General features: G+C 41.5%; 1 protein-coding gene and 1 long non-coding RNA gene across 3 annotated transcripts in view; one reads left to right on the forward strand and one right to left on the reverse strand.

The window, feature by feature from the left end:
• Positions 1-400: 400 nt before the first annotated feature.
• Positions 401-10,745, reverse strand: ZC3H15 (zinc finger CCCH-type containing 15). 2 transcript variants are annotated; one of them, XM_064660173.1, is made up of 11 exons: positions 10,539-10,735; positions 8,493-8,594; positions 6,501-6,612; positions 4,741-4,893; positions 4,252-4,343; positions 3,375-3,557; positions 2,534-2,680; positions 2,237-2,341; positions 1,876-2,002; positions 1,472-1,567; positions 1,161-1,197 (listed from the first exon to the last, which is right to left on the reverse strand). In XM_064660173.1, exons 1-10 carry the CDS (start codon positions 10,614-10,616, stop codon positions 1,509-1,511), a joined length of 1,158 nt encoding a protein of 385 aa, XP_064516243.1. In that variant the 5' UTR covers positions 10,617-10,735; the 3' UTR covers positions 1,161-1,197; positions 1,472-1,508. The 2 variants fall into 2 exon arrangements, with proteins under 2 accessions (XP_064516242.1, XP_064516243.1); XM_064660172.1 differs by lacking the exon at positions 1,472-1,567 and having other exon boundaries at positions 401-1,197; positions 10,539-10,745.
• A 4,035-nt stretch (positions 10,746-14,780) lies between these two features.
• Positions 14,781-19,944, forward strand: part of LOC135416880 (uncharacterized) — a 129,905-nt gene continuing 124,741 nt past the window's right edge. The window contains exons 1-2 of the long non-coding RNA XR_010431794.1: positions 14,781-14,996; positions 18,816-18,964. This is a non-coding gene — a long non-coding RNA (uncharacterized LOC135416880). The remainder of the gene's footprint in view (positions 14,997-18,815; positions 18,965-19,944) is intronic.

The raw sequence follows: 19,944 nt of genomic DNA on the forward strand, positions 1-19,944 counted from the left end.
AATCTCCTGCTATTTCCAGCACTCCAAAGGCAAGCCAGGCATTGTCTGCACCTCAACATCCCTGCTCTGCAGAGCCTGGAGTCTTCACCAGTCTACAAAAGACAGTGGGGAAAGGAGGAGGCTGGAATGGCAGGGAGTGATGCACAGCAGGTATCACATCAGTTCACGGGTGGGCAGGAAGGAAGAGCAGGAAGGGAGAAAAGCTGGCTGCTGAATTTTACACTGCATCAAGTGTAAGCAAAAAAATTGTAATTACAGGTAGTCCAAATTTAACTGAAGCCAACATCATCACTTCTGTATCAAGACTGCAGAGAAAAACATTTACCGCTCTATTAGAAAATCCAGTTCTTAACGGTTTGGTTTGATATCCTAACTCAGCAGAGAAAAATCAACACAGGTATTTTAAAGTTGATAGTTTTTATTTACAGATTTATTGGCAAAAGGTGGTGAGAAAGTTTAAAATATTTTAAACAGAGGGCACCACATTGTATTGTATGATCTATCAGTTGACAATCTTCAGTATCCAGCTGATCAAGTAAAGCTAATCACCACTTAAAGAAGCATAATCTGCATCAGCTCCATTAGAGTGTCCTGCCTAAAAACCACTTCAGGCAGTTTCTAAATCAACACCAATCACTAATAAAAATGCAACTTCTGTGAAGAATGAATACTTGGATTTTTATACTGTACCTGGTGTCAAATTGCCCACTTGCATACTGGCAAAGCAGTTACACTTCTTACTTTTAGTTGAAAGTTCTAATCTCACTGTCTGCAAATTCAGCTGTCGAGTAATTCTGACCTACTCTGAAAGTTTTACTGTGAGCATAGTCAAGACTGGAGTAGATGAGATTGAAGGAAAACATTCCTGGGATACCACGTGCCCATCATATTCAGCTGCATAACCAAAAACATCTTGTTTAAGAATTCTATTCAAAAAGGAGAAAAAATGTAGTCAGTTTTCACTTTGTCACATAGATTTAATTCCTCACTTGAGCTTTTTAGTTCATTCTTCTAAATCAAGAGTGTTTAGTTCTTCTTCTAGTTCATCCAAGTCCTCTCCAGTAAACAGATTTTCATCAACTGGAACAGCATCAATTACTCCATTTTCCAATTCCCCATCTCCATCATTATCTTCCTCTAAATCATTTTGCTCGCTGCTGTTTATATCACCACCAGAAGCTTCACTTAATTTATTATCTGAAAATAAACATAATTCTTAGGGATTTCAGTGTCACAAGTTTCCTAATCACCAATTTGAACTCACAATCCTACCGAACTTGCTTTCAAGTTTTGAGACTGTGTGGAAGTTACTTTATTTGAAATTCATATTGGTTAAATTGCATGTACCTGGATTAACATGCAGGTCTGGATAACCAGTTATGAAAACAGGTTAAAAAAAAAAAATAACTCCAACTCCCATCTCCTCAAACTGCTATTTTCATAACTGGGTCAAGCAATGAGCTGCTCCTACCCAATGTCTGCACTTGAAAGACTCTTGCTCTTAAAGATCAGAGCATGCATTCCACAAGTGCACCAAGACCAGGACTTTGCTCTAAGAAGTTACAAGCTAAATAGAAAAAAAACCCCAAACAAATAAAAGCTGGGATCTTTCTTATATTGTTCATTCTATGGTTTACAAAAATCCAAAAAAAAAAAAAGTGAACTTATAACAATCCCCTTAGAGATGTACTAGAAGTGGCCACAAAGAAGGTAAGTACAAAGCATTTACTATAAGCCTTTGCTTTAGTAACTACATGTACCACTAAGAGAACTGAATTATTCGTTTAAAAAGGGTGGGGGAGTCAAATTGCCATTACCTTGGGCAATCTCCCAACTAACAATGCTCTGTTAGTGATGCCTCAGTGAAGAACTTACCATCTTTTTCTACTGAAGTGTACGTGCTGAATCGCTCAGGACTAGCCACTGTAATGCCAGTCTCCTCCACTGCCTTGGGGACATACAGGTTCAAATCCACATCATTTATGCACACAGGGTCTTCCATCTGAAAAATACACCAGGGTGCTCTGCAGGAACTGCTTTTCCACAGAAGTCCTCACTTCTGCACAATTGCCAATGACCTTTCCCACCTTCGACACGACCATTCTGATCAAATCTACTCCGTGGCAGTATTAAATCAAGAACCAAGCTTATTAACTGCCCTGTAAGAGTTCTCAAATGAAAAGCTTTCAAATTTGAATGCAACTGAAACGTTACTTGATTTAATCCTGTTCTTTACCTCATCATCATCTCCTGCTCCCTGAACATAATGGGTGTCATCTGCTTCTTCATCGTCTGCGTCAACCAGCTCTGGCCGGAACTCAAACACTTCACGTCCACTAATCTGTTCACAGGAGAAGGAATCTTCAGTTATTACTTCAAGGAATTTATACTGCTTAAAAATACCCCAAACCACAAAAAAGGAAGGAAAATAAAAGGACACCAAAAAAAGCCAAGCAATTCCAGGCCAGCTACGTTACTAGGAAACTGTATTTACTCTCTCTCCTTACATTAAGACAGGGACTGTAGAACTTACCACCAATGCTTTGCCAGCTTTAAAATCTGCTTTCCTCCTCTCCATATCTTGCTCAGCCTTATCAATTTTTTCTTGTCTTTTTCTTCTCTTCCATGCAATAAAACACTCTAGAGTAATTTTGGTAACATTTGGTCCTAAGGCAGCACGCTGTCACAAGGAAAGAGGCTGATTAATGCTACAAACTCTTTCCAAAGGCTCTAACAAATTAAAATTTAATTACACTTTTCCAGGAACCAATAGCAAGCATTTCTTTCCAATTCTTTCTTGACTCTTAGCACTGTCAAACCTGCACCATCATCTTACTGTTTGACTCAACATGTGATCTTCCAGTCAGTGAGATGAGTTGACCTGAAAGTTAACAAGGAAAGTGCAGGGGGAAAGAAAGTAACAATAATAGCTCAGTTCTTGTCACAATGACACTGCCAAGCAATGGGGACAGAAATAAGCAGAGCAGCAACACCTTCAGAAGGCCTGGTTCTCTTGGTGTTGCTTCCTCATTAGAGAGTTATGGCAGAACTAAGGAGACTGAGCTGGGGATGAGAAAGGCCCCAGAAGCCTTTGTTGTAATAGATAAATGAGAAATAGCAGTAAGAAATAGAAGGCTCCTAAAAAAGCATAAGCAACAGCTGCATATGCTGCTATAGTTAGTTCTCTTCACTAGGTAATGCTTTTTAAACAAAGCCATGAACCAATAGTACACATCTTCCCCCTGGCTCTTACAGCTGTAACAACATCTTACAGTTTTTAATTAGAAATTAGCAGGTTCTTTACATCTGTCTCTTCCGAGCAGAACGACAGTAAAAACAACTACCACCAAAAGGTACCTGTCTGACAACTTTACCTCTTTTTCTATTAGGTCTTCTAAGGAAATTTCATCTTGCTTTTCCTCCTTCTTTTTGTCTTTCTTTAATACAAAGCCTGGAGGCAGAGCATGGCGATACATACAGTTGTCTCCTCCACCCGGACAGACCCAAAACCACCCGTATTTGTTGTTTTCAATAGCATCAAGGAAATATTTGCAGACCTGTATAAAACAATGGTGATTAACTCTGTGTTTTCTCTTTTCATCCCCAGCATTTTACACCCCAGAAGATGAGTAATTCAAAAAGTCAGCTGTGCTCAAAACAGAAGGAACGTGTGACATGCATTGCTATTAAAAAAGTAAACGAAGAAGAACAAGAAAAGGATTAACACATTATGCCATTTAGTGCAAAACTGAAGAATATTGTTGAATGTAGAGCCCAGGAATTACAAATGACTCAATCAGCAAATTCCAACACAAAGGAGAAAATTTTAAAACTTCTAATGCTTGTATGTCACCCAGTACAAAAATAAGCCAATATATATGGCAGTCGCTGCAATGAGATCACAGACTTAATTAATTACAATATGTGAATCTTCTAACCAAGTAGGTTGCCTTAGATTATTACTGAGTCCTTTAGCATTTCTATTTTGAAAGCACTTTACCTACTATCCATTTGTACCTTACATGAGAACACACAATGACTGAAAAGAGCCTTGGGGTTGTGGGCTTTCTGCCTTTTTTAAAAACATATATTATTAGAGATACTATCAGCCCAGCCCTCAGAACATGGTTATGAGATTCCATTCAAAATCTTTAGATTAACATATCTAATACCAGTCTGCACTTAATTCCCTCCACTACAGCTCAATTACAAAAAAAAAAAAAAAAAGGAAAAGAAAGACAGACCACCTACTATTTGAGTTTTGGGTTTTTTCTTTTCTGCCTCACCATGCTTCTTGTTCACCACTTCTTCCAGCTTCTTCTCATCCCAGTTGTCCATTGTATCTAGAAAAAGAAAACAGATGGTTGCACAAAAACTCCAAGTACTGAACACTGCTGTCAAGTTGCTTTTCTGCCTAGTAACAGTTTTATAAAGTATGCAATTCTTCTATTTTAGCTAGCTTATACAATGGAAAATAAATGCAGGCTCTTAAAGTTTGCAAATTCCCCAATGCCACTCACAAGACAATTTCCTGAAAAGCCTGAGTTTTGAAATGCATAGAATGTGTTTCAGTTAAAGACTAAATAACGTGTCATTCCATCTGTACAGTACTCAGCATGAACAAGGGAAAAGAAATAAAAAAAAAAAAAAATGACAACTGAAAAAAGGTAAGGTTGGAGGGTGACATCCAGAAGGTCAGATCATATAACTTGAGGATCAAACTTTCTAAAAGTATTTTACCTTTTTCAAGGTCTTCATCTCTGGCATCAATGTAGACGCTCCGTTTTTCACACTTCCTTTCCAAAGACAAATCATGAGAAAACTTGCACTTGTCTCCTTTAGTGCACTGTCCTTGCTTGAAGAAAGCACAAACTACAGATTTGGGGTCAGCACCTGAGTGAAGAAAGTTTTTACATTTTAACATTATTTTTCAGCAAAATCTATACATTAGAAATTCTGAGAAAAATACCTAGGATTTATAGAGAATGAAAATGCCTTTTTAAAATAACATGAATATATATGCTTTCTTAAAATAACATGTCATACTTCCTTTTATTGCATGATATTTGCATTAAGTATCAAAGCTGGCACTTGACTATTTAAAGCAATGTGGACAGCAGTGTGCCTGAGCAAATTATTTATTTATATAATACAACACATAAGAGATCACTGTGCAACCTCTTCCCCATTCTTGTCTCTAATACACAGTAAAGCATCTTCTGAATGTTACCCTTTCCCCAACAGATCAAGAAATCACTAGAAAAAATTATAACAATTTAACCTGTGCCCATTCAGACCACTTTCTTCAGTAACAGCAATAAGATGGGTTCATAGTCCCCAAAGTAAACAACTTTTATAGTAGAACAAACAATTCAATCAATCTAACTACAGGTTAAGTAAAAGCCATGGCACTAAAGAATTATTTGACCGTTAGGAGGTCATTAGGAAAAGCAATGAAAGCAGAGAGAAATGTATTTATGAGACATGACCAAATGAGAAATACTTGACTTGTAATATTCAGCAAATACACATATAAGATTTTAAGCTCTAGTTTTTCCCCTTCTGCTTTCACTCTTGGTGAGACTCACCAGTGACAAAAGCAGGTACAGCAACACCTGTTTAAAATGTAATCTAAAAAAATCTGGGCAACATTAGTCTTCTGAAATCACTTGAAGTCAAAAGCTACTTTATTTAGAGAAAGCTGATCACTGCAGCTCATAAACAGGAAACTGTCCTTTGTTGCTGATCACAAGGAGCAAGTATCAGGTTTGTCTTAAAAACATGCATGGAAATCACACTTCTTGTGTCAAAAATTACTGCACATGATTTCGTGTGTTCCAGAAAATGAACAGAGTTGAAAACATTTAGTTCACTCCAACAGGTATTACGTTATTTCCCCACACATGGCAGCCAATTGTAGAGTTTCCTCCAAGTGTTAAACACAGAATTGTTATAACAAAAACTTAAGATTTCATCACAAAACTAAGTTTGTTCAATAACCAAGCTCAAGACAAACCACGCTTCCAAAACCGAGCACCACTGCTAATTGTGAGGTCAGACTGAAAGAACTGGAAATTTTTTACTGTTCTGATTTGAGTAGCAGTTTCCTGTGAAAACAACAGTTACCATCTTATATTCCTTGCAATACCTGGATGTTCACACTTCCCTGAGGAGACAGGCTGCTTTAAATACCATCACACACACAAAAATCATGCTACACATCCAGAAACATCCAACTGATGAACCAGAAACATCAAAGTATCTTCAGCTTCCCAGTCAATATCAGTGTAGCTTTTGATATTCTAATGATCTAATGACCCCAGATAACTTCCAAAAAAAAGTCAAATAATTACTGACAAACTCCTTGGTACACTAGATGGGGAAGGAAACAGTCACATTTACTTTATTAAAATATCAGCTGGTGTTTTCAAAGGTTTATTCTACCTCAAGTAGCTACAGGAATAAGAGAATATAAATGCAGAGAAATCAGTCAGTCATACCTTTGCTAATTTTCTGTGCAGCAACCACAGGCTTGAAGAGCTCATTTAATTCTTGTAATTCCTTCTTCTTGTCTTCTTTTTTTAATTTCTTCTCACTTTCTGTTTGAGCAGCCTATAACAACCCCGAATTCAAAGTTACAAATGTAAAATCAGAATGCCAGGACTGACTTCACAAGAACTGCACGTTAAAACAGCCAATCATTCTAAATTAGTTTTTGAGGGGAGAAAGGCAAGAACCTGTGATGCCTGGAAGGCTCAGAATTGCTGCCCTTGTGTCCACTGACCTGTCACACAGGAGGGATTGCAAATCTGTCAGAGCAGTGGGATGCTGGCAGATACCTTTAGTGCCACAGTGACCTCTACTCCACCTTTAAGGTGGGAAAGTCACTGAGAGACAGAGATTCATTGCTCTTTTGCAGTGCAACTACTCAGGGCAGCTCCTTCCAGAACTGTGCAAAAAGCCTTTTCCTTTCAGCCCCCTCCACGCTGCTTTGCTCTTTCTCTTCCTGTCTACCAGCAGCAGTCCCAGGAAAGCTCTCCACAGAATTTAGGAACTGCTTTCAAAACACCATTGCAATCTACATCAATCCCACAGCCTCAAGTGGTTTATAATCCAGCACATTCTATAGGCCCTGGGGGCCAAGGAGTGGAAAACAAGCTCACCTAAGAAAGAAAAAGTTTATGTATAAGGAAAAAAACTTGACTCTGCCTTGCCCTTTTTGGATAAGCCTGTATCCCTGCCAGAGTGGGTTGAAACCAGATGGAAGAGGATATGGGAGAAACACTGTTATATTAGATATGAAAAGAGGTTGTAGCAAGGTGGGGGGCAGTCTCTTTTCCAAGGTAACAAGTGACAGGATAAGAGGAAATGGCCTCAAGTTGCACCAGAGAATGTTTAGCTTGGTTATTGGGAAAAATTCCTTCACTGAAAGGGTGGTCAAGCATTGGAACAGGCTGCCCAGGGAAGTGGTGGAGCCATCATCCCTGAAAGGGTTCAAAAACGTGTGGATATGGCACTTGGGAGTGAGGTTTAGTGATGAACACAGCAGTGCTGGGTCATGTCTGCACTCAATCTCAGAGGCCTTCTCCACCCTCAGTGACTCTGTGATTATTTGACACTCATCCTTATGGAGAGCTGGTGAGACCAACACCACTGTACGAGTATGTGGGGCACTTCTTTCTGAAATACAGTGTGATGTTAAAAAAGCATCTTTGTTCTTAGAATTTCCGTGAATTTCTCAAAAAAATTTTAGAAGGGAATTAGCAGCTTGGTGAGTTTTTATACTGAAGGTTGACAAATGCTATTCTATATAACATGCAGACCCATGTATGTCAACTACAGAAAGTAATACTTCAGAATGCTTTTGTTTCACCCTAGGGTTCTAAAGGCATGAAGATGAAGCTTGTCTTAAAAAAGAAATAAAACAACAAAACCAAACAAAACCCCCCAAAGCCAAAGAAACTAAAAATACAAACCAAAAACAAACCAACAAAAAAACCCCCCAAACACCAAGGCCAAAACTCTGACAGCATTTTCATTTTCATTTCAGGACACAAGGAAAACTGCTTTAAAATGCTTTCTTTCTCAAGGAGAGCCCTAACTGAAAGCTATTTTATAAGGTAAGAAAGGTATAAACAGGTTTAAAAATTTGCTTCTGCCATCCATCAGTCAATAGCTACCAGCATTTAAGAAATAAATGACTTTAGGCTGGCTCATTTACACTCTGGTATTCCTATATATGCCATGGATCCATGGATTTCACAGACGAGTTTCAGAAGAACTGTTTGAACACCACCAGTGTTTTTCAAGTGACACCAAGGAATCTTTTAGACTACAAGAAATTCCTAGATCTAATAACCTGAATATCAGCTTTACTTTTCAAATTGTACCTGACATCTGTTAGTTCATCCTTATGTTATTCAAGGAATGCAACATGACCTCATGACTTTAGCTGACAAAATGTAATATTTCCATTAAATCCACGTTTTTACCTGACGGGGATTCTGCTGACCAAACTTCACCTGGTGAGTCACAGCCTTGATAAACTTCTGCTGCTTTGCACCTTTTTTATTCTTTAGGCCAAATGTTTTGTCCTAAATCAAGAGATAAACATAGCCATAGTGAATTAAAAAAACAAACCAAACAAAACAAAAAATCCCACCCTTGCCACTCCTTTCAAGCTTTCAGTGAAACACACATCATTTCCTCCAGCAACACAAGCAATCCAAGCAACAGTATGGACAAAATGTGGATTCCTCACAATATCCTGAGAATAAACCTTTGACACAACCTCCTAAATGCTGCCTTGTGTGAGCTCTTGTTTTTATGACCAGCTCTCCTGTGTCCCAGTGTCAGTGTGTACACACAGTATTCTCAAGGCAACAGGACAAGATATTTTTGGACACTACCCAAATAATATCTGAGGAAAATATGAAGACTGATTAGCCATAAATGCTGTCTTTTTTCCTTCTATCTACCTGAAATCACTTATTACTTCTGCCTTCAAGTATTCACATATAAATGTGATGTAACAAACCACTTCTTAATTTCAAGTATTTTAAGCTTTTCATTTTCTAACTGTACTAATTTGTAGTTAAGTCTTTCCCCTACATGAAGTCCTGACAGGTGTTTCTACTTCCTAAACCCCACTGCCAGAAGTTTCTGTTTACTGCCTGAGCCAATTCTTCCTCTAGATCTTCAATTTTACTGATAATGAGATGTTTCCATACCAAACCTAGTAAAAACAACTTACAAAAAAACCCCCCATACAGCTCACTTTCACACAAGCATCTGAGGCAGCAGTTACTGAAATACCTGCATTAAAAACCACCTGTGCCTTTGATTTGATATCAACGTTCCTTTCCTTCCAGAGAAAAGTAACAGATGTTCATCCAGTGGTAACACTTCAGTTCAAACATAATTTTGGAAGCCCTAACAATCCAAAAATCTGTGATAAAATAATTACAGAATAAACAGCTCTGATTCACTTACAACATATCCTCTATCAACACCAGCTGGTCTTCTGTTACTTTGTGCTAATCTGAGAAGTCGAAATAATCATTTGGGAAAGAAAATCTATCATTCACACGCTTGATTTCCACTGTAAATGCCATAGGGAAGATATAATCTCTCTATATTTGAATTATACAGTAAGTTATTGTTAACAATCAAGGCAAGCTTTTCCCCTTTCAGCTGCATGTCTTTCCAATAAGCAGAATTTTCTTATACACCTGGATTCTGCAGGAACCTCAGAAAGTCCAAAGCCAAGAGAACACAGGACCAACTGCTCTAACCTCTTATTTCTAAAGAGCACAGAAACAACATCCTGCAGCCTCAGATGCCAAAGAACACTCACATCACACGGATGTTCTGCCTTAACAGCTGAGCAGCTGCTGCCTTTTATGCCAATAAATTCAGGCAAATATGTAATTTTCTATAACTGCCCTGCTTGTGCTCTCAACATAAATTCTGTCGTTGTTAGCATAAGGTGTGACTGTCCTAATAACCAAGACACACAGCCACACACATAGACACACAGACACCCCTCTTGCAGCCTTTTAAAAAAAATCTGGTCACGTGGGTCGAATTGTAACAAGAAGCCGCAAAACAAACCACACCCGTGTTTTAAACTGAGCGAGAAATCACAGAGTTGTGAGGGTTGGAAGGAACCTCTAGAGAGCACCTGGTCCAACCCGCAAGGACGCAAACCTACACCTCGGCGAGCCGGACTGGGGGAATACAGGAACACGCAGGGCACCGGGAGGGGTGTGGGAAAGGGAGAGGGGAGAAGAAGGCCGAGGGCCGCTGCCAGATCACGGCCGGAGCAAACGCAGCTCCGGCCTGGAAATGCCCCGCTGGACCCAGAGCAGCCCGGGCAGCGCTGCGGCACCGCCCCGGCACCCCCCGGAACGCCGAGCGCCTGGCTCTGTGACCATTCCCCGGGCCGCTCCAGCCGGGAAAGCCGCCGGGAGCCGGGAGGGCCGGGCCGGGCCCGGCGCGAGGCCGCGGCGGGAGAGCGGCCCCGGGGCCTCCCTCACCTCGATGATCTTCTCCTTCTTCTTCTGGTCCGCCTTCTTGCTGCCCCCCGCCGGCTGCTGCTGCTTCTTGGGGGGCATGGCGGGGCGGGGCGGCTCCCGCTGGGGGCTGCGGGAAGAGGCCGGGAATGGCTCGGGAATGGCTCGGGAGCGGGACCAGGCCGGGCCGGGCAGCGCCGCCGCCGCCGGGGAGGCGCAACGGGTCCCGCGGGGCACGACGGGAAGGCGCGCGCGCAGTGACGTTCGCGGAGGGGGCGTGGTTACGTGACGTCACTGATGGGCGGGGCAAACGGGGCGGAGCTCTGTGGGGGCAGAGGGGTGCGGTGTGAGGGGACAGAGAGGGTGCGGTGTGAGGGGGCGGAGGGTCCTAAAGGTCACACGGACCGCGGAGCCTCGTGTCGGGGATAAAAACGGGATCTATGCACATCCAAGCGGTCAATATATCCCGCCCCTGCCCGGGCAGCGGGCGCGGCACCGAGCCTGGCAGAGCTCAGGGGGCGTCTGGACAGCGCCCTCGGGCACGGGCTGGGATTGCTGGGGACGGTGCTGTTCAGGGGCTTCATCATCCGTGTTTATCGCCGTAAATTAAAACGCAAGAAGTTTGACCTCAACACAAGGAAGAACTTTACGCCGAGGATTGCAGAGCGCTGGAACAAGCTGCCTAGAGAGGTCGTGGAGTGTCCCTCTCTTGGAGACATTCCAAACCTGCCCAGGGAAGTGGTGGATTCTCTGTCCCCGGAGGTTTAAGATAAGACTGGATGTGGCACTTAGCACCATGGTCTGGGAACCACGGCGGGAGTGGATCAAGGGTTGGACTTGATGATCTCGGGGGTCCCTTCCAACCCAGCTGATTCTATGATTCCATGATTCTATGATTCCATGATTCTATGATTCCATGATTCCATGATTCCAGGTGGCCGTGCCCTGGCAGGGGAGTTGGACAGGGCGATCTGTGGAGGTCCCTTCCAACCCTGACGATTCTTGTGGATCCCTTCCAACTTGCAGTATTCTGTGATGTGTTTTCCCTCTGAGTCTTTCCCTCAGCCAGGCTCGGAGGCAGCCACAGCGCTGAGCTCCAGTTGTGTGCTGGGTGCTCCGACACGCTCACCAGGGAATAACGGGAGGGGATTTGGTAGTGCAGGGAGCCCTGGTGTGTGAACATGAGCTACTGCAGCCCAGGGACCTGTGCCCAGGAGCCATTCCCTGGAAATAAGCAGCCTAGCTGTGTGCAGAGGGGAGCTGTGCTTCAGGAGGCGCAGGTCAGGTTTGAGGGTGTGAAATGGGCTGTCAGCCTGAGCGAAGACGAGCTTTACGTCTCTCCTCTCCATTTCCTCACAAAAAGCCAAGACTGGGTTTGGGTTTCACCAAGGATGGCACAAATCTTTCTGCAGAAGGGGTGAAACAAGCCCAGATTGACTCCAAATGCCTAAGGAGGATCACGATCTGGTACATAAGTCCCATGGGATTCCTTAGCCTTGATGTGCACTGCTGCTTTCTCATGCCATGGCTTGGATGCACGTTCTGTGAGCATTCCACAAGTGTAATTTTCACTTTGGTTCTATGAGATGGCCTTTCATGGCTCTTTCATTCCCACAGATATAGGAGTTTCTGCAACAGGAAGAAATGCAAAACTTTGGTCCTATGTTTGCTGTTTGAGAGTGGTACCTGGATACTAGAAGAAAAATGCTTTGGAAGAAAACAAGTGGGATGTGTAATGGGACATATCCAGATTTGCCAACTTTTGATTTCTGAAAAATGTTCCAATATCAAAATATTAGTTGCTTATGACAGATTTTAAGGTCCATCTGTTTCAGCCACTATAGCACAAATGCCCTTTTCTCATTTTGAGTAAGGTGCTTCAGTCTTGCTGTGATGGATGTAGTTTCATACCTTGTGGATTGAGTAAAGCTTCTGTTTTTCACCAAGTTTGACAGTTTCTGGTACAATCTGCATCCAAAAATATTTTAATAACAAGGCATGTTTTTAAAATTATCTCGTGGGCTGGAGGTAAAAACCAGACTGTTCTGTAAGCAAACAGTGAGCTGTTCCTATGAGACTTTCAGCACTCACAGATCTGAAGCATGAAAGACCCAACGAGTTCAATAAAATATCCTAATTTTCACAGTGCTTAGCTAAATAACCGTGTGTCATTTGTCACACATGTCACTGCTTGTGTGCTCAAAAAGGATGGAATGTTTTGGTTCTTCAGTTTGGGATCTATGTGGTCTGCAGGATACCAGAGAACAATTCCAGATTTCATGTTTAAACTCAGAATCACAAAGAAGCATGAGGCAATGGAAGGTATAAGGTTAACTGGTTAACATCCCTGCTTGATTACATTGATCTGTAATAACTATTGATTCCTTGATCCATCAGCAAATACATGGTAGCCCACAGTGGTGGGAACCTAACACAGGTGGAATTCAGTCTAGAAATGAGACCATTTGGTTTGAGCTATTGGGACAACTTGCTGCCTTAAGTCAGTCACACTCTCCTTACTGTCACTGTGATCCCACTGTATGAGCAGCCAGGCTGTAATGTCTGAACCTCTTGTGAAATATATTTCATTTGTGGTATAATTCATTGTATCTTCCAACTCAAAGGAAAAATTATTCCCATGCTGTTGCTTCCTCTCATTGTGATCTGAAAAAAACAGTGGAAATGAGGATTATCATAAATAAAACACATAATTAAAATATTAATCCACCTAAGCCTTAAATATGTATTTTATTTCCAGTTTCTAGGAATTTATGCAACCACGTTTTAACCTACATCCAACATTAGATTTAGAACAAGTTGAGGCTAGAATTATGAGCAAACACGAGTGAGAAATATCTACAGTATTTAATTTAAAAATCCTAAATAACCTTAGAAATATCAGGCTTAGCATAACTCAAGCTTGAGTTTTTTCTACTTTCTTTGCCATACCTCAACAATTACTCTAGTTCTAATGAACATGAATTGCTTTGTGAATAACTGAATGAATGACAAGTGAATAATTAACTTCAAGGTGTTTACAGGCAGTCCAAGAGCCCCTTGTACTTTGGTATGTTTGCATCTGCCACAATTAAAAAAATAAACCTGGTTTAATACATTGTACTGTTCTTCCCCCACAAATAAAAATCTAGCCACGTATTTATTCCAAGTGAGAAAATGAAGCGATGATGAACCTACAGAAGCACAGCCAAGGAGCTGCTGTTTGCATCCAAATCAGAACAAGAAGCAGGTTTCAGAGCCTTCCTTCTCTGTCAGAAACCAGCTGTAGAGTTGTAACTCGTCGTCATCTGAGTATTTCTTTTGCGTTTGTAGAATGCACCACCCCCCACCAGCAAGGACACTCATTTAACCTTCATCTCCCCAGCTGCCCATTCTCACATTTGTGCTTAAAGAATATTTTAGGGCTCTAGCCCACTGACAGAATTTCCCCAAATGGGGAGTGTTTAGCCTGGAAAAAAGAGGCTCGGGGGGACCTTATCCCTCTCTGCAACTACCTGAAAGGAGGTTGCAGTCAGCTGGGGGTTCATGTCTTCTCCCAGCTAGCAGGGACAAAAGCAAACAGACTAAAGTTGTGCCAGGGAAGGTTTATATTGGATATTAGGAAGAATTTCTTTACTGGAACAGGTTGCCCAGGGAAGCAGAGTGAGCATTCCTGGAGAGATTTAAAAAGCACACAGTTAAAATGTGGCTCTTTGGTGCATAGTTTGGGGTTGGACTTGTTGATCTCGAGCACCTTTTCCGACCTAAATTACCCTGTGAAACTGAGTAGAAGTTAAAACCTGTTACATAAAGCCTGACAAAGACAACATGACACTGTTCCTTCTCCTTTCAAGAAGCCCTCTCTAATATAGCCTAAAAAGGTACAGTGACCTCTTCAAGCCATACCTCCTTTCCCTAAGCTGCCCCAGCTTCCAGTGAAGGGTTTTATAAGCTAAAACCTAACTTAATTGGTTAAGTCAGCTGGAGGCATTCTGGCTGATGGTGGGAGCCACCTGCATAACATTATGGGTAAATTCACAGCCTGAGGGAAGGGCAGGGTATAAATAGTGTTCTTGGGGCAGCAGCCTGTGATTCCTGTTAGAAATTTAGTGAAGAGCGAGTATTGTGATGACTTTCTACATGTTAATTTATGGATAATCTCTTTTTGCTTATGGGGAAGCCTGAGGAAAGGCTGGAATGAACTCAAACAGTCTATGCTGAGGAGCCCAGGATGTACCAGGTACCCACATGTTTTTGTTACTATGGGAATGTTCTCCTGGGAATATTCAGGTGACAGCCTGTTGCTATGGTAACAGTGGGTGCCTGGAATGTTTGGTTGACAGTCCACTGCTGACCAGTTGTGCTGGGCACTCCCCAGAGCAGCCTCGTGGCTGAAGCCCTGGGGAGGCTCTCCAGGCACAAAATGGTCTTGGTGGGATCTCCTGCCCTGGAGAACCCCTTCTGGAGTCAGAGCTGTGGTGGTGGGTGAGTCACTCGTACCCTGTGACCAAACCAGGATTTCAAACTTTCTAGTTTTCAATCTGTTCACCCTTAAAACGTTGAAGGTCATTACAGGAATGGCCATAAGGTGTCACAATTGCCCAACGTTCCAAGAAGGTGTTGCTGAAAATGGTGTTGCTTTAAACTGTTGTCATTTATAGAGTGATCACAGGGGCTCACAAGTCGCAAGTCACATTCCTGAAGAGTCATGTGGTTGCCACACACACGTGTACGAATTTTAAAAACTATTTTTAGCTTAAAAAAGGCCCTTTTCACACCAGGAATGAGGGGCAGAGAAGAAAGTGGAGAGCTTCTTGTAGCATGACAAAAGTAGTGAGAGTTTTACAAAGACTGTAGTGTTAGGAGAAAAGTTTAGGATGAGGATCCAAAGCTCCATTTTACTCCCTGATGGATTTTTTTTTCATGTGCCATGTTCTTGGAACCTAATATTTTGTTCCTGGGAGAGGACCAGTGACAGTACAGGAGTGCAGAGGGAAGGGGTCTCCAGAGGCAGTAGCGTGGTTTTCCCTGGATTTGCATTATGGTGGCATCCCTGGGCTAAGCCTGGCATTCTGTCTGGGACAAACCTGTTATAACCTGGATCTTCTGAGAGATTCTGTACTGGATGGTGTTGCCATTCCAAGGTTTGGGCTCTGGGAAGTGTGCTGTGCCCTTTGTGTGTTGTTCTTGTACCACTTGCCAAACAAGGCTGAGTGCTCTAAGGGTTCTCTCTATAAATATATTAATTTGGGTTTGGATTCTCTGGGCTTGCACTGTCCTTACAGAGGAATCCTAAAACATTGTAATCTCTCTGCAGAATTGAATATTATAAATTCACAATATTATTTGAGGGTAACATTCCCTAAACATGAAAGAATAAACAAATGGGGAGGCATTTTGAATAGGGGTTTAAAACGTGAATCAATTTTAAGACTGAAATGAATGATTTTGGCTAAGGTTCACATCTCCATGACTATGTTTCTCAACTGCCTGGTACTGTAGATTTTTTCAAAACATCTGATTTAAGTGTTATTTGCAACAGCAAAATCAAACTCTTTCAGAATATTGTTGGGTCAGTCTTAGTGGTGTTTGGCTTAGAAGCTCTTTGTAGGACTGTCCTTTATAAGCTGATGGATATTAGCAATATGAACAGCATTGGATGTTGCAAAGAAAGGATTTTAATGAACACTGACAACACAAGTTGAAAATTCTGATCTTTAAAGGTTAAAATAGTGTTTTGCAAATGTTCAAAAGGTCTAAATACCTTGTGATTTCCTAACTTAGAAAGGTGAAACTCCTCTGGTCTTTTATTCCATATTAAATGTGTTAAGAGCTGGCTAAGAATTGCTCACAGAGGTGGGTGCTGTGGGGAAATAGCATCGTCTACCAAGGCCAGCAGAGCACCTCTCTGACTATTTTCATTGTTCAACTGGAAATAATTATGTATTGATGAATATATTATGCATGATAAAAATGACCAGTTTGGTAAATGGGCAAGATGCAGTTGCTATGTGGAATAACTGGACCATTTAGTGAGCTGTGCTAATGCAAAAGGTTTTCTTACTTCTCAGTGCTTTTGGAGTCTGGGGTGTTTTGGTGGTTTTTCCTTTTCATTTTAATGTATAAAAAAAATCGGGGGAGCTGAATGCATTATATATTTACTTTTACACTCTGTGGATAGACATAAGATGGAAATCCAGAGTACAAATGGAACTCTGCTTTGTCAAGGCTGGAAATTTGAGCAAAAATTAGTGTCTGTATTTGTAACTAAATTGCAGGTGGGAAAAAGATATCATTTATAGTAGAAATGCAGTAAACTTGTTTTCCAGTTAAATGTGGATATTGTAAGTTAGTTATATGTGAGTGATTTGGATTCAAGATGGGAATAAATGGCATCTGAAAGAGATTTGATCTTCATAGAAATATTTTAGCTGTAAATGAAGAAAAACAGACTTAAACTGAAGTATCTCCATTAACAAAGCCCAAATCCTTGTACATGGAAATATAAAGGCAATGGTTTGCTAGAGCTCAGAATTATTCCAGTAATACTGTGGACCCATTTGAGAAAAGGAGAAACATCTCACGTTTTCCAATACAGACATACATTAATATTGAGTGCTCTGCACTCTCTTTAGCTTTACATCCAGTTAGAATGAATTTAGGTGGCTTGGAGCCGATTTAAAATGGTAATAAAATTCTATATTTACTTCGATAGACTCATAAATCACATCCAGTAGTTAGAGCTTGCTGCATATGTGTACATGCTGTGTGTATATAGACCTGTTCTGAGCTGGATGGGGAAAAAAAGGGAAATAGGCACAATCTCTATCAATGTCTTTATACTTCTTTCTTGGGTTGTGATTAGAAGGTTTTCAGATGCATTTAAGCACTGGAATAAGCCACAGGGCTCTCGTTTTTAAAATGTGTTTTATTTGGGAGCATTTGTGAGCTTCTTTGAGAGTGTGAATTAGGTGAACCAGTAACCCAGCAATGACATTCCTGAGTGAGCTGCAATCTGTCTTTTCTTTTTATTTAATGTTGTAAGAGCATTAATTTTCCAGCAATAAGTTTTTAAGCTGACTCTTCATTTGTCTCAGTATCAGAACGAGAGAATAAGTAGATCTAACACTGGTCCTGTTCTGACAGTTGTAAAGTGCAATGGGCTGATCAGTGGTGACAGAAAATTTATACCAGTGGAGAGACCATTTTACACAGTGTTGTATGTTATGAGGTTGAGGTAACAGTCCTGAGTTGTTGTACTGCTGCAAACAATTGAGGAGCCCTCCCCTTTCCCCTTAATACAGAAAGATGAAACCAAGTTGGTAGAGGAATGTCCAGAAAGTAATGGTGAGGTTGAGAGGAAGTTGGCAGCAGGATGAGAAGAGTGTGTTTTGATTGAGTCTTGATTTTTGCTTTCTGGTGAGAGGCTGTTCCTGTGGTAACCATGGATTCACCATTTGATTCCCAGGAGGCAGCGCTGCTGGGAATGTTTGGGGTGCCAGCCTGTTGCTATGGTAGCAGTGGGGTCATGGAATGTTTGGGGTGCCAGCCTGTTGTTATGGTAGCAGTGGGGTCATGGAATGTTTGGGGTGCCAGCCTGTTGCTATGGTAGCAGGGGGGTCATGGAATGTTTGGGGTGCCAGCCTGTTGTTATGGTAGCAGTGGGGTCATGGAATGTTTGGGGTGCCAGCCTGTTGTTATGGTAGCAGTGGGGTCATGGAATGTTTGGGGTGCCAGCCTGTTGTTATGGTAGCAGTGGGGTCATGGAATGTTTGGGGTGCCAGCCTGTTGTTATGGTAGCAGTGGGGTCATGGAATGTTTGGGGTGCCAGCCTGTTGCTATGGTAGCAGTGGGTGACTGGAATGTTTGGGGTGCCAGCCTGTTGCCAACCACTTGTGCTGGGCATTCCTCAGAGCAGCCTCGTGGCTGAATGTGAAGGGAGCTCTGAGAAGGCTCTCCAGGCACAAAATGGGATCTCCTGCCCTGGGGAGCCCCTTCTGCAAACAGGGCTGTGGCAGTGGGTGAGTTACTTTTGCACTGTGACCTCAACAGGATTTGAAACTCCTAAGTCTCTGCTTTTTCTACCTGTTTACCCTTAAAATGTTGGACATCATTACAGGACCAGCAATAAGGTGTCATAATTGTCCCACGTTTCAAGACCATGTCCCAGAAACTGGTGTCCCTTGCATAAACTCTGCTGTCATTTGCAAAGTGATCACAAGTGTTCACAATTTGCAAGTTGAGTTCCTGAAAAGTCATATGGTTGCCATACACATGGATGTGAATTTTTAACATGATTTTTAGCTTTAGGACAAGGTCTTTTTATACCAGGAAGGAGACAGAGAGGAGAAAGTAGATAGTTTCTGGTTACATAATGAAAGTAATGGGAGTTCAACAAAGGAATTTCAGAGACCAGGATCCAGAGCAAAGTTTAACAGGGAAGATCCAAACAGGTATGAACCTACACTTTATTCCCTGGTGAATTTTGTCATGTGACATATTCTTGGAACTTAATGTATTGCACCTGGAACAGGACTGAAGGAAAGGGGAGGGAAGGTTTGTTTCTACATTATGCCAAAATGTTGGGCAATTAGAAGGAGCCATAATTGTTAGAATACTCTCTCCATTGTTACAGTAATGTTATATTTATTGCAGTAGCAGTGTGTCTATCAAAAATGGTGTTTTAGAAACTTGCTTTCACAGTGTAATGCACTCAATGAATGACATTTCTGCTACTTCTGTGATTATTTTTCTCTCAAATGATTTTTTTAGCATTCCTGTAGGTGGAAATAAGTATTCTTTCAGCTGGAATAAAATCCTCTAAAAAGATGTTGCTGGGTCTAGACAAGCTTAACTTCTGTCATAAGGGCATTCCAGGCTAGGATGCATTGCAATTAATAGCATTTGTTATTTTCACGCTGTTTCTGAGACATGCAGGAGGATCCTTGAAAGAGGCTCAAGCAACAAATAGGCAAGACATATATAAAGCTATTTAGTCTTAGTTCTGTCACTGTTTGCCATCATCTGGTTCTGTTCATCAACCCACAGCAGAAATGAGAAGTGTGGATTTAAGTATGCTTAAATAATATTAATATCTTTGATGTACCTTCTTCCCATTAAATGAGCACTGAATTTCCCCACTGGAAAGGTTTGTGATGACTTGTCACATATGTACTCGAGTCTAAACCTAGATGGCTGTAGGAAGAAGCTATTCTCCAGTTAATCAGGATTTGTTTTAGGAAGGTGTAGTCCAGTGGTATCAACACGAATTGGATCATTAAGCAAAGCACTGTGGGGAAAGAACATGTCTTGCTACACAAGTAGTAGAATTATTTTTGTGTCTACAAACAGCTATTTCTCAGCCACACAATTGCTGAAGGTAATTCAAGGGAGGTGTGTTGGTGAAATCACTCCAGGGCTGGTAACCTACAGT

Source organism: Pseudopipra pipra, chromosome 7, assembly GCF_036250125.1.
Source record: "Pseudopipra pipra isolate bDixPip1 chromosome 7, bDixPip1.hap1, whole genome shotgun sequence".
Taxonomy (NCBI): Eukaryota; Metazoa; Chordata; class Aves; order Passeriformes; family Pipridae; genus Pseudopipra; species Pseudopipra pipra.